The sequence below is a fragment of the Vipera berus genome, assembly GCF_964194415.1.
Source record: "Vipera berus genome assembly, chromosome: 8".
NCBI classification, from domain to species: Eukaryota; Metazoa; Chordata; class Lepidosauria; order Squamata; family Viperidae; genus Vipera; species Vipera berus.
Window position 1 is genome coordinate 4,899,407 of NC_138211.1, and position 11,277 is coordinate 4,910,683.

At 47.0% G+C, this 11,277-nt stretch overlaps 1 protein-coding gene across 1 annotated transcript; it reads right to left on the reverse strand.

Moving 5' to 3' along the window:
* Window positions 1–1,035: 1,035 nt before the first annotated feature.
* On the reverse strand, window positions 1,036–11,214 carry ACAD8 (acyl-CoA dehydrogenase family member 8). The gene is made up of 11 exons (XM_081333752.1): window positions 11,061–11,214; window positions 9,928–10,028; window positions 8,703–8,872; window positions 7,909–8,018; window positions 7,540–7,616; window positions 5,840–5,977; window positions 5,619–5,754; window positions 5,442–5,539; window positions 4,791–4,943; window positions 3,486–3,588; window positions 1,036–1,848 (listed from the first exon to the last, which is right to left on the reverse strand). Exons 1-11 carry the CDS (start codon window positions 11,209–11,211, stop codon window positions 1,796–1,798), a joined length of 1,290 nt encoding a protein of 429 aa, XP_081189878.1. The 5' UTR covers window positions 11,212–11,214; the 3' UTR covers window positions 1,036–1,795.
* Between the last annotated feature and the right edge of the window lie 63 nt (window positions 11,215–11,277).

Genomic DNA, 11,277 nt, shown 5'->3' on the forward strand with positions numbered 1-11,277 from the left:
GCTTTCCTATCCACGGCTGTCAGACCAGCATACCAAACCACAATACAGTACGAGAGGACGCTCTCTATAATAGACCGGTAAAAGAGGGTCATTAGCCGTTGTTCTACCCTGTTCTTCCGCAAGACCCTGAGAAAGTGAAGTCTCTGTTGGGCCTTTCTGGCCACTGGGTTGTATTAACTTTCTAGGTCATACACGGTATACACACAAAAAAAAGATTTTTGCACAGTACAGGCAGTCAACTTACAATGTTCAAAGTTGCGACGCCACTGGAAAAAGTGACTTAAGACCCTTTCTCACAGTTGCCACCTTTGCAGCCTCCCCAGGGTCACGTGATCAAAATCCGGAGGTTTGGCAACTGACTCATATTTATGACGGTTGCAGTGCCCCAGGTCATGTGATTTCCCCCTTTTGTGACCTTCTGACAAGCCAAGTCAAGGGGGGGGAAAGCCAGATTCACTTCACAACCGTGATACTAACAACTGCAGTGATTCGTTTAACAGCGGTGGCGAGAAAGGATGTGAAATGGGGCAAAACTCACTCAGGTCTCACTCAGCAGCAACAGAATTTTTGGGCTCAATTGTTGTCATAAGCTGAGGGCTACCTCCATTGATTTATTTCCCCCAGGGAATTATTTTGTGTGTGTGTGTCTCTGTTTGGGGTGCACCCATCTATGGAATCACCCCCACCCCCCCGAAAGTCAGCAATATCGACCTTGGAAACCCACTGACTCATCTGGGTCAAAGATGGAACTTTCCTCTCTGCAAATCCCTGCAGCGCGTTTTTTTGTTTTTTAATTAGAGAGCCATCCTGGGGACGTGCCTTCTTCTATCCTGGCAGACTCGCGTGCTTGCAAAGCCGCTACCAAAAGTCAACCATTCCCCCTCCTTCTTGGAGTGTCCGCCGGTGGTGAGGTCAAAAAAGTCCAAAGGGATTCCGTGATAGGATTCAGAAGCCAGCTCTCTTTCAGGAGCATCGAGAAGGTGGGGTGGCATAAATCTTCTCCCCAAACGAGAGAAAAACGGAGCAGATGCGAAAGACAGAAATCACGAGACGTTTATTGATTCCAACATTCGGAAGGAAATAATCAGCGGGGGGTGTTTTTTTTTTAGTTCATTCTGAGCAAGATTCGTTTAACCTGTACGGTTTTTTTTAAAAAAAAAAACAACTTGTAATTTTACATTTTAAATTGCAGGTGGTGTAGTACGCCTTATTTTCACTGTGATGCTTCTGACGCGAATAAACAAGTTCGTTTGGGCTGGGGGCTTTTAGGGAAGCACGTCATCGTTGGCTTTTCCGTGGCCAGCTAGTTCGGCCAAAAGTAGAAAAATCAGGTTCCTACCATTGACTCACCAAGAGCATGGCAAGATCATCTCTCCGTGTTAAAGATTGAGAAAAAAAAGTGATTTTTTTTTAATCTCCTTTGGGAAACAACTCACTTTTCTGCAGAGATGTTTTTAAGAAGAAAATAAGCAGATTCCGCAGCCTAGGCTAAATCCGGAAGGGATCCGGTTCTTCCCAGGATGAAGGCTGATGCAGAACTCCCCACGTGGAGAAATTTCAACTGGGCGCTGAGAGGCAGATGGTCAGCGCTGGCACTTTGTGGACAAAAGGCTCTATTGAGACCCACCCCGCCCCTGTTCATGCTTTCCCAGCTCTGCCAGGCTGTGCCCGTCACAAAATCTGGGGTTTAGGTCAGGGAGACAGCTGAGAAAAACGCATCGCCTTCTCCTCTTCCCAGCCGGGTGTCCCCAAAGCAGCTGCTATCATGCTGTGGCCGATGACCCGTTCTGGACGCTCACGCCTGTAACAGAGACCTGGCTACGATCATCTTCATGATTTCATTGGTTCCTACAGACCACAAAGATGAAAACGGAGATGTGTTGGTTAGCAAATGGCAGAATGGCGTGGGTGCAGAAGAGATACCCAAAGGCAGGAAATCCAAATTTAGCATCCTGTGAAACTGCCAGCTCTTGACAGGCAGTCCTTGCCTTACGACCGTATTTGAGACTGAAAAATAAGGTCGTAGGTTGTAAAGCGGGTCACCATGTGACCGGACCTGCTTTTACAATCCCTTTTTGTAGTGGTGGTGAAACCAACCTATTGTTGTAGCAAAAATGTCACAAATTTTTAGTTTCCCGTTAATATTTAACATTTAATAATTTATAATTTCCAAGTTTTAAATGACCACAATTCCCTTTATCACAATTCATCACAAAATGTAACACTCAGAATACACATCTTATTCTAAAACAAATTCTAAAAACTAATTAGGCCATTGATTGTCTATAAAGATTGAATGTTAAAATAACCAGGATATGTATAAACTAAAAATTATTGATGAATGTAAGAAAGTTATTTCTCTTTAATTGATATAATAAGAATTGTATTAGTTTAAACATGAGACAGTAAATACTAAGGGGAAAAGAGAAGACATACTTAATGGAGTAGTTTGAAACTTGTACTAAAGATATTTTGTATGTAATTGAATTATCGATCAACTCAGCTGCCACGTTGCTTTTTAAATGTTTGAACGTAAAGCTAGAAAATCAATAAAACTTTTTTTAAAAAAAATATCATAAATCAGGGGCATGGGACTGTGAGATGCTGCAAATGGCTGTCAATGAGTGACAGTTGCCAAGCACCCAAATTGTGGTCCATGGAGGCGGAGGGAGCAATGCTGAAACTTCCAAATATATTCATAAATCCCTTTCCCGGGGTGCGGGAGCTCCATTGTAACTTTGACCGGTTGCTAAAAGGACTACCTGGTAATCCAATTTAGTATATAAATTATGTTAAATGTTCACCTTTTCTTCTAAGCTGTTCCTTGCTTGATTGACCACAAGGAAATTCCTAAGTACAGGTGAACAAAACAAAAATAGCAAATTTTTAAAGTACAGTAAATTCCTGAATGCAATAACATTTTCTCTGATGTTCACAAACTCTCAGATAAGGTGAGATAGTTAAGTGAGAATTGGCAAGCATGAGAAAAAATGTTACTGCATTTCAAAATTTACTATACTTAGGAATTTACTATTTTTACTCTTTTGTTCTGTGTGACTGGTCCGTCGGCCTGGCTTTTGCTACTCTGCACAGCAGGGGTCATCAAACTTGGCCCTTTTATGACTTGTGGACTTCAATTCCCAGAATTCTGGGAGTTGAAGTCCACAAGTCATAAAAGGGCCGAGTTTGAAGACCCCTGGTATACACTCGTGTGTGTCTGTGTGTGTGTGTAACTAGCAGCAGCAGTTTTAAAGCATGTTTTCTCAAGTCACACTAAACAATTGATGTGCGAAGGACTTGATCAGAAACAGAGAACACCCACAGAGTCCAATATACAACTCAAGTTGCATTTAAATGGGCTCGGCGTACATCAGGGAGATCCAGACAGCGCGCAAGAGTGGCTGTGCTTGTGTCAATCCAACTCACAGCAACTGCGTGTTGTCAGCAGCCGGGGCCAAACTCCCAGGAAATGCCCCACAACCTACCTTCCAAAATCTGGTGGACCCTGATGTCTCGCACAAACTGTTGCACAGCGTAATCCTTCAAGTAGCCGTATCCACCGTGCATCTGTAGAGCTTGATTGCAGATCTACAAGGAAGAGGCGAAACCCAGTGAAAACTCAGGAGCCAGAAAATCCTGGCTTTCCCAAGAAGAGGCACACTGGGGTCTAGAAACTTAAGAGGGGAAAGCATGCGGAGACGGTCAGAACTGAAAATGAAGCTGTGAGAATTTACAGGTGGTCCTCGGCTTAATAACCACACCCGGGACTAGAATTCCCATTGCTAAGCAAGGGGCTGGGGTGTGGAGCATCCAATTTTTACGACCTTTTTTTTAGCCACAATTAAGTCAACCACTGTGGTTGTTAAGGGAATCATGAAATCCTTAAGCGAATCCAGGTGGCAAATGCTGCAAGCATGAGTGGCGAGGCCCCAAAATTTTGTTTCCTGTAACTGTGAAGAGACTGCAATTGTCATAAGTGCAAAGACCGGTCGCGAACCACCTTTTTCAGTGCTGTTGCAATTTCCAATGGTCGCTAAACAAATCGTCACAAGTCAAAACCCAGCAGTAACCTCTGAAACTGCAATGCACGCAGCCCAACAGTTAGATGTTGTATATATGTATAACAAGGGAATCTTTTTTCCAGGTTTTTTTTCCAGAAATGGGGATCGGATGGCTGTCCAGATGTTCCTGAATCCTATTCCGGATGGACAATTTTCAGGAACGCTGGGAGTTGTAGTTTACAATGTCTAGGCAGCATTCAGACCCTGGAGTGTGTGCATTTCTCAATGAAAGTGCAAGGCTGCCCTCTAGTGGCTGAATGAAGGAATTTGGAGATAATATGGAACAGGGGTCTGCAACCTTGACCACTTTAAGACTTGTGGACTTCAGCTCCCAGAATTCCTCAGCCAGCTGTGCTGGCTGAGGAATTCTGGGAGCTGAAGTCCATAAGTCTTAAAAAGTGGTCAAGGTTGCAGACCCCTGACACAGAATCATACGGTTGGTCAAACGGTTGTCCCGTCTCTTTTTGAAAACCTCTAGTGATGGAGTAGCCACAATTCCAAGGGGCAAGTTATTCCATTAATTAACTGCTCACGGCAAATCATAATTAAATATTAATAAAATTAATAACAAATGCCAGTGACTTTTAAGGGACATATTGCACTTCTTTTTCAATGGACACCCTGGGCTCTTTCAGGCAGAAAGAACCTCAGGTGGTCATCCTTGATGGAGAACCTAGCAGCCCAACATGTAGGTTTTCTTTCAAGGACACACAAAGGGACTTTACTTACCGCAAAGCACTCATCGGTGGCAAAGAGCTTGGCCATGGAGCACAAAGCTACCGCATCATGCCGCTGTTCCTGCAGAGCTCGAGCGGCGTTGCGCACCATCAGACGGGCAGCCACTAACCGGGTTGCCATCTGGGCCAGCTGGAACTGGAGATACTTGACAAGGAGACACAGGAAGCAGGTAAATCCTCACCCGTCCCATTAAACCATGATTAAATGAGAGTTGGTTGAGCTGGCTGGGCTCATCCATTCCCCTAAGCCAGGAGCGGTGTATTCCCGATGATGGTCAGCACAAACCACATCCTAGGCCCAGTCTCCCTGATCTTTTAGGCTTGACGAGGGGGGAAAAATGTTGGGAAATGGCTAAAGTCTGCTATCACAACGTGGCTGTGACGGTGGAGATAACTCAGTCAAAAGCACCCATTTTGCAGAAGCAAAACTTGGGGATTGCTTTGATCCTCTTTGCTGGAGAGACGGGCGCATTTCCAGCTGGAGTGCTCCAGATAGCTTAGGATTTCCCGAGGCTTTGCTGAAAAGGCAGCTGATGCTGGATGCTACAAATCAGACGTGTCCCACTTGACGACGTCTGGATTTCAACTCCCCGAATCCCCCAGGCAGAAGTCTAAGGCGCCCTAGGATGCCACTGCAACGCACCTGATTGGTGGCTAAGAGCTCCCCAAACTGCTTGCGGACATTAAGATGCTCTCGAGCCAGGAGAACTGAAGCGTGGGCAGCCCCCAAGGAACAGGACGCTGGCGAAGAAACCAAATGGAGCCTCTAAGCCACAGATTCCCTCTGACTCCGGTTGGTACCCCATCGTATCTTTCTTACCGATATTAATTCTCCCTCCGTTGAGGCCCTGCATGGCAATTTTGAACCCCAGGCCTTCCTCTCCTAGTCGGTTGGCAACCGGGACAGCGCAGTCTTCAAAGATGACCGCCCGCGTTGGTTGTGAATTCCAGCCCACCTGCAGGAGAACAGACACCTCTGGACTGATGCTCCAGGTGGCCCCACCCAAGCCAGGAGATGCGAGAGCCCACCGGCTTTCTTACTTTCTTCTCCTTTTTGCCAAAAGTCAAGCCGGGAGCTCCTTTCTCCAGCACCAGGCAGGAGATGCCCTTGGGACCTGCCCCTCCCGTGCGGCACATCACCACGTAGAGGTCAGCAGCGCCACCGCCGCTGATGAAAGCCTGGGAGAAGACAAGCAGAAGTTGTAAGAGGTGCGTTGCTGTGTGGGTTTCTCTGGTGGAGAAGCCTCAGAAAGGATCCAGTAGCTAACCCAAACATTCATGACAGTGAAGACAATCAACCAGTGGAACAGACGTTGCCTCCAGAAATCGTGGGAGCTCCATCACTGGAGGTTTTTAAGAAGAGACTAGACATTCACCTGTCTGAGATGGTATAGGTTCTCCTGCTTGAGCACGGGCTAGACTAGAGGACCTCCAAGGTCCCTTCCAGCTCTATTCTATTCTATTCTATTCTATTCTATTCTATTCCATTCCACTCCACTCCATTCCATATTTTCTATTCTATTCATTCTATTCTATTCTATTCTATTCTATTCTATTCTATTCTATTCTATTCTATTCTATTCTATTCTATTCTATTCTATTCTATTCTACTCCACTCCACTCCACTCCACTCCATATTTTCTATTCTATTCTATTCTATTCTATTCTATTCTATTCTATTCTATTCTATTCTATTCTATTCTATTCTTCTATTCTATTCTATTCTATTCTATTCTATTCTATTCTATTCTATTCTATTCTATTCTATTCTATTCTATTCTATTCTATTCTATTCTATTCTATTCTATCATTCCATTCCATTCCCGTCCTATCCCATCCCATTCTATTCTATACTATTCTGCTCTTAATGTTAATTTTATTGAATATACAGGGAGTCCTCAACTTACGACCACAAATGAGCCCAAAATTTACGTTGCTAAGCGAGACAGCTCTTAACAGAACTTTACCCTGTTTTACGACCTTTCTCACCACAGGGGTTAAGTGAATCGCTGCCGTTGTTACATTAGCAACACCGTTGGTTAAGCACACCTGGCTTCTTCCCCATTGACTTGGCTTGTCGGAAAATTGCAAAAGCAAATCACGTGACCCCGGGGAACGCTGCAACGGTCATCAATTTGAGTCCCCTGGCAAGCGTCTGAATGTAGATCCGGTGACCATGGGGATTTTGCAATGGTCGTAATTATAAAAAAGGGTCATGGGTCACTCTTTTTGAACTTCAAGTGGCCACTAAACAAGTCGAGGACCACCTGTATTAAGAAGCATAAGCTGCAGTACACAAAAGCTGGTACCTTTTAATAGATGGGTTAGCTCAGGGGTAGGCCACCTTGGCTCCTTTATGACTCGTGGACTTCAACTCCCAGAATTCCTGAGCCAGCCACGCTGAGGGGAAAGAGAGAGGTTTCCAAGCTGAGCCATGCCGGCTCAGGAATTCTGGGAGTTGAAGTCCACGAGTCATAAAAGAGCCAAGGTTACCTACCCCTGGCCTAGGCCACCTTATGACTTGTGGACTTCAACTCCCAGAATTCCTGAGCCAGCCACGCTGAGGGGAAAGGGAAAGGTTTCCAAGCTGAGCCATGCCGGCTCAGGAATTCTGGGAGTTGAAGTCCACGAGTCATAAAAGAGCCAAGGTGGCCTACCCTTGGGTTAGCTGGAAAAGAGACTTCCAGAATTTGTCAGATTTGTTCTTTGGCAGCTGTCATGTCAGAGGGGGAAAGGGGTACCTTGGAGCCGTTGAGAATGTACACGTCGCCCCGTTTCTTGGCCGAAGTTAGCAAAGAAGCCGCATCGCTTCCGCTTCCTAGTGAGGAAGTGACAATTCAGAATATGGAATTGCATCAGGCAATTCCTGCTCCGATTCCCCTTTTCTCTCTCATCGCCCATCAATTCAAAGCTCTCCCTCCCCAAAAGAGATTCTCTCTTATGCTCAGTTCCTCCACCCTCACCCTCCGTCTAAGAGCAAAGGGATAATCCTTAGATTCGAACCCAGTTCTATAGGAATGAGCCCTAAAAATCCTGGTGCACCTCCAGAGCACTGCCATCACTGGCCAGACGGATTTTCCAAGAGCCAGGAAAGGACACCGTTACCTCACCTGGCTCTGTCAAGCAATAGGAGGCAAATTTTTCCATGCTGCAAAGGGAAGGGCAGAATTTCAGCCGCTGTTCCTCGTTCCCAAAGGTGTCGATCATCCAAGCACACATGCTGCGGCAGAGAAAGAAACCAAGCCAGGTGCCTGTGAGTTCTAGTGCTGCCTTAGGCATGAAAACCGACTGGGTGACATTGGGCCAATCACCAGGAGCCTGTAAGTTCTAGTGCTGCCTTAGGCGTGAAAACCGACTGGGTGACATTGGGCCAATCACTAGGAGCCTGTGAGTTCTGCCTTAGGCATGAAAGCCGACTGGGCGACATTGGGCCAATCACCAGGAGCCTGTGAGTTCTAGTCCTGCCTTAGGCATGAAAGCCGACAGGGTGACATTGGGCCAATCACCAGGAGCCTGTGAGTTCTAGTCCTGCCTTAGGCATGAAAGCCGACTGGGCGACATTGGGCCAATCACCAGGAGCCTGTGAGTTCTAGTCCTGCCTTAGGCATCAAAGGAGACTGGGTGACTTTGGGCCAGTCCCTTTCTCCCAGTCCAGGGTAGTTGTAGTCAGGGAAATAGGAAAAGAAAAGAGTATTAGATAAACTCACTGCCTTGAATAATTCATAAAGTCATAAAGGCAGTCTAAAAAAAACTAATACATAAATAACATTTAAAAAACACAGATTATAAATGTAGACACACACACACACACACCCCAACCACCCTTCAACTGGACAAACCTCCAGGCTGCTGGACCCACCCAGAAGGCCCCAGTGTGAAGACTGAAGCCACAGCACAAACTCACTTGTGGATGCTGATGTAAGCCGTGGTGCTGACGCAGCCGGTCGACAGAGCCTCAAAGATGATGGAGGTGTCAAGTCGAGAGAGTCCGGAGCCCCCCACGTCTGGCTTCACGTAGATGCCCCCAAACCCCAGCTGAGCCGCCTTCCGGAGTGTTTCCACTGGGAATATTTCCTGTCAATGCCGAAGACCAGAGGGAAATGGGGTCGTGTCCACGGAAAGAACTTTCTCAGTTCGTTTCTGGTGCTTTGGCAACCTGACGTGTGCTTCCCCAAAGCATCACGGAATAAGTATTTGAATTGAAATTGTGAATCGGAACAATTTCCCAGCCGCTTTCCTCCCGTGGAAGGAAAGCCTCTGCAAAAACAGAAGGATTTCTGGGGTTGCAGAGATGTAAATAAGGGCAACATTTGGAGCATAAAACATTTTCTCCCTTGCCACTTTTTCAGATTCTTACTGCTGCATTAGCCCAGTTTTTTTGGGCCACTTTAAGCTGGATACACTTCAACTGCAAGAATTCCCCAGCCAGCGGGGGAATTCTGGGAGCTGAAGTCCACCCATCTTAAAGTGGCAAAGGTTGAGAAACATTGCATTAGCCTAAAGAAAGTTGCCTTCCACTGAGTAAGAAAATTTATTGACTGAGCTCACTAGTACTTACGTCAGCCTTGTTTAACTACATTTGCAACACCTATTGTAATCGGGTTGACCTCGACTGATCTTGATTTTTTTTTTTTAGCATGGATAGGCTTGCTTTGTGCTCGGAAAGGAGACCACTAAGAAATCCCAAAACAACAGAATACGGTAGCCTATCAAAAACGTCCCACAAAGCACCAAAAATCAGCATGCATCTTTTTGCCAAGAAAGTAACACAGTTGTTTGTGTCCTTACGACCTGTAGGACCTTTTTCCTTGAGTTATGAATCCCATTTGTTCCAGGCAAGCCATCGGTAGTGTCAGCAGACCCAGAAGAGGCCAGGTAGGCTAAGGGCTTTTTCAAGACAAGCAGTAATTCTCCAAGATTTATACATGATCTATTTTTCAGTTCTCCCTGCTGCTAACCCCAGTGATTTAGCTGAGGACTATGTTCACCCAAGGCAAAGTGTTCCTTTTTTTTTAACAAACTAGCTTAAGAAAATAATTTCTGGTTGGTTAACTGTCAACCTTGGCAGGGACTCAAACTGTGCAATCCTCAGCTTGATTTTCTAAGGAGTCTGAAATCAGGCCTCTCACCTGTTCGTCCCACTCAGCCATGTGTGGGGCCATCTCCTTGGCAGCAAAGTCGAAAGCCACTTTCTGAAACTCCTGCTGTTCTTCCGTCAGACCCATAGCAGCTGGGGGGGGGGGAGAGAATCAGCTCACCAAAGTGGAAAGCAGGAAGGAAAATAGGGGTTGGGGGAGAAGAGAAACCCCAACTCTGAGAATTGAGGAACCCTCTTGGCTGAGAAGCAAAACATTTTCAAAGAAAACACCAAGAAAATCCAGTTGCCTTTTGGGGAAAAAAGCAGTTTTGGGACAATCATGACTTGGATGATTGGGAATCTCCGTAGACAACCCCAAACTCCTTTTTGTTCCTTCACTCCCATCCCTCCCTCCCTTTTTTCCCTTCCTCCCTCCTTTCCTCCTTCTCGCTGTCACTTACTTCCTTCCTTCCTTCCTTCCTTCCTTCCTTCCTTCCTTCCTTCCTTCCTTCCTTCCCCTTCCCAAAGGGGAGTTATTTTGAGTTTTTTTCTCACACTTCTCCCTTTTTTAAAAAGTAACCTTTTGTGCCCCTTAACATTTCACCCCAACTTTCTCCAAATCCAGCTCTCTACCCTATACAATAAAACCTTGCTTTGGGGACCAGAACTGGAGGTCCCTCCTGGAAGAAGGAGGACATGAGAGTTAACATTCCCGCTTTGAGCCGAAATTCCACAGGTGAAGCCTTATCCGTCCCAAGAATGGCTTGACCACCCGGCTCCCCATGGGTTTCAAGCAGGCAGAAGTGCCTGAAAGAGCCAAGAGGCTCTTTCCCACCAAGGTTGCCCCCCATCCCTGGGCGAACAGCTGCCAAGCCTCGGAGCCTTCCTCCCACAGCCCAACCGCCCTTCCCCAGCCTGACGCCCTCCAACGTTGGGGCTACCAACGCCACCAGGGCAGTCTACGGATGATGGGAACTGTAGTCCAACTGAACCGGGGAGTAAGTGGCAGGGGCTCTGGGTTCGGGAAAAGGCTGCCAGCCAGTTGCAAGCACGACCTGTTGGATTTCCGCCCGCAGCACCAGGCAAGCCAAGGCTGGCACAGTTTTTTTTCAAAGGCAAGGAAGGTCGAGAGGGGCTCCTTTCTGCCCCATTCACCCCATCTTTCCCCCCCCCCTGGAGCCTTACGGTCGATGCAGGAGGCGACCCCCCTGCGCCCCCAGGCTGCCCTCGGCGCAGCTCCCGGCAGCCGGAGCCCCAACCTCAAACAGCCCCTCCAAGCCATGGCAAGCGGCTCCACCACTCCGCCAGCCTCCAGCTGAGGCATGGGCGGCCGCATGGCCTTCTGGGCGTCGAAGTCCGCGACCCGCCCGCCCGCACTCCATCTTCTATCGGGTAAGTCCTT

Bases quoted from the DNA above. Each gene is read 5' to 3' on its own strand.
- ACAD8 (XM_081333752.1), bottom strand. From the start codon at position 11,211: ATGCGGCCGCCCATGCCTCAGCTGGAGGCTGGCGGAGTGGTGGAGCCG. The intron at 5,755-5,839 runs GTAAGAAAGCCG...GTTCTCCTGCAG, and splicing joins TTGGCAAAAAGGAGAAGAAA to GTGGGCTGGAATTCACAACC. The intron at 3,589-4,790 runs GTAAGTAAAGTC...TCTTCCTTGTAG, and splicing joins CCACCGATGAGTGCTTTGCG to ATCTGCAATCAAGCTCTACA.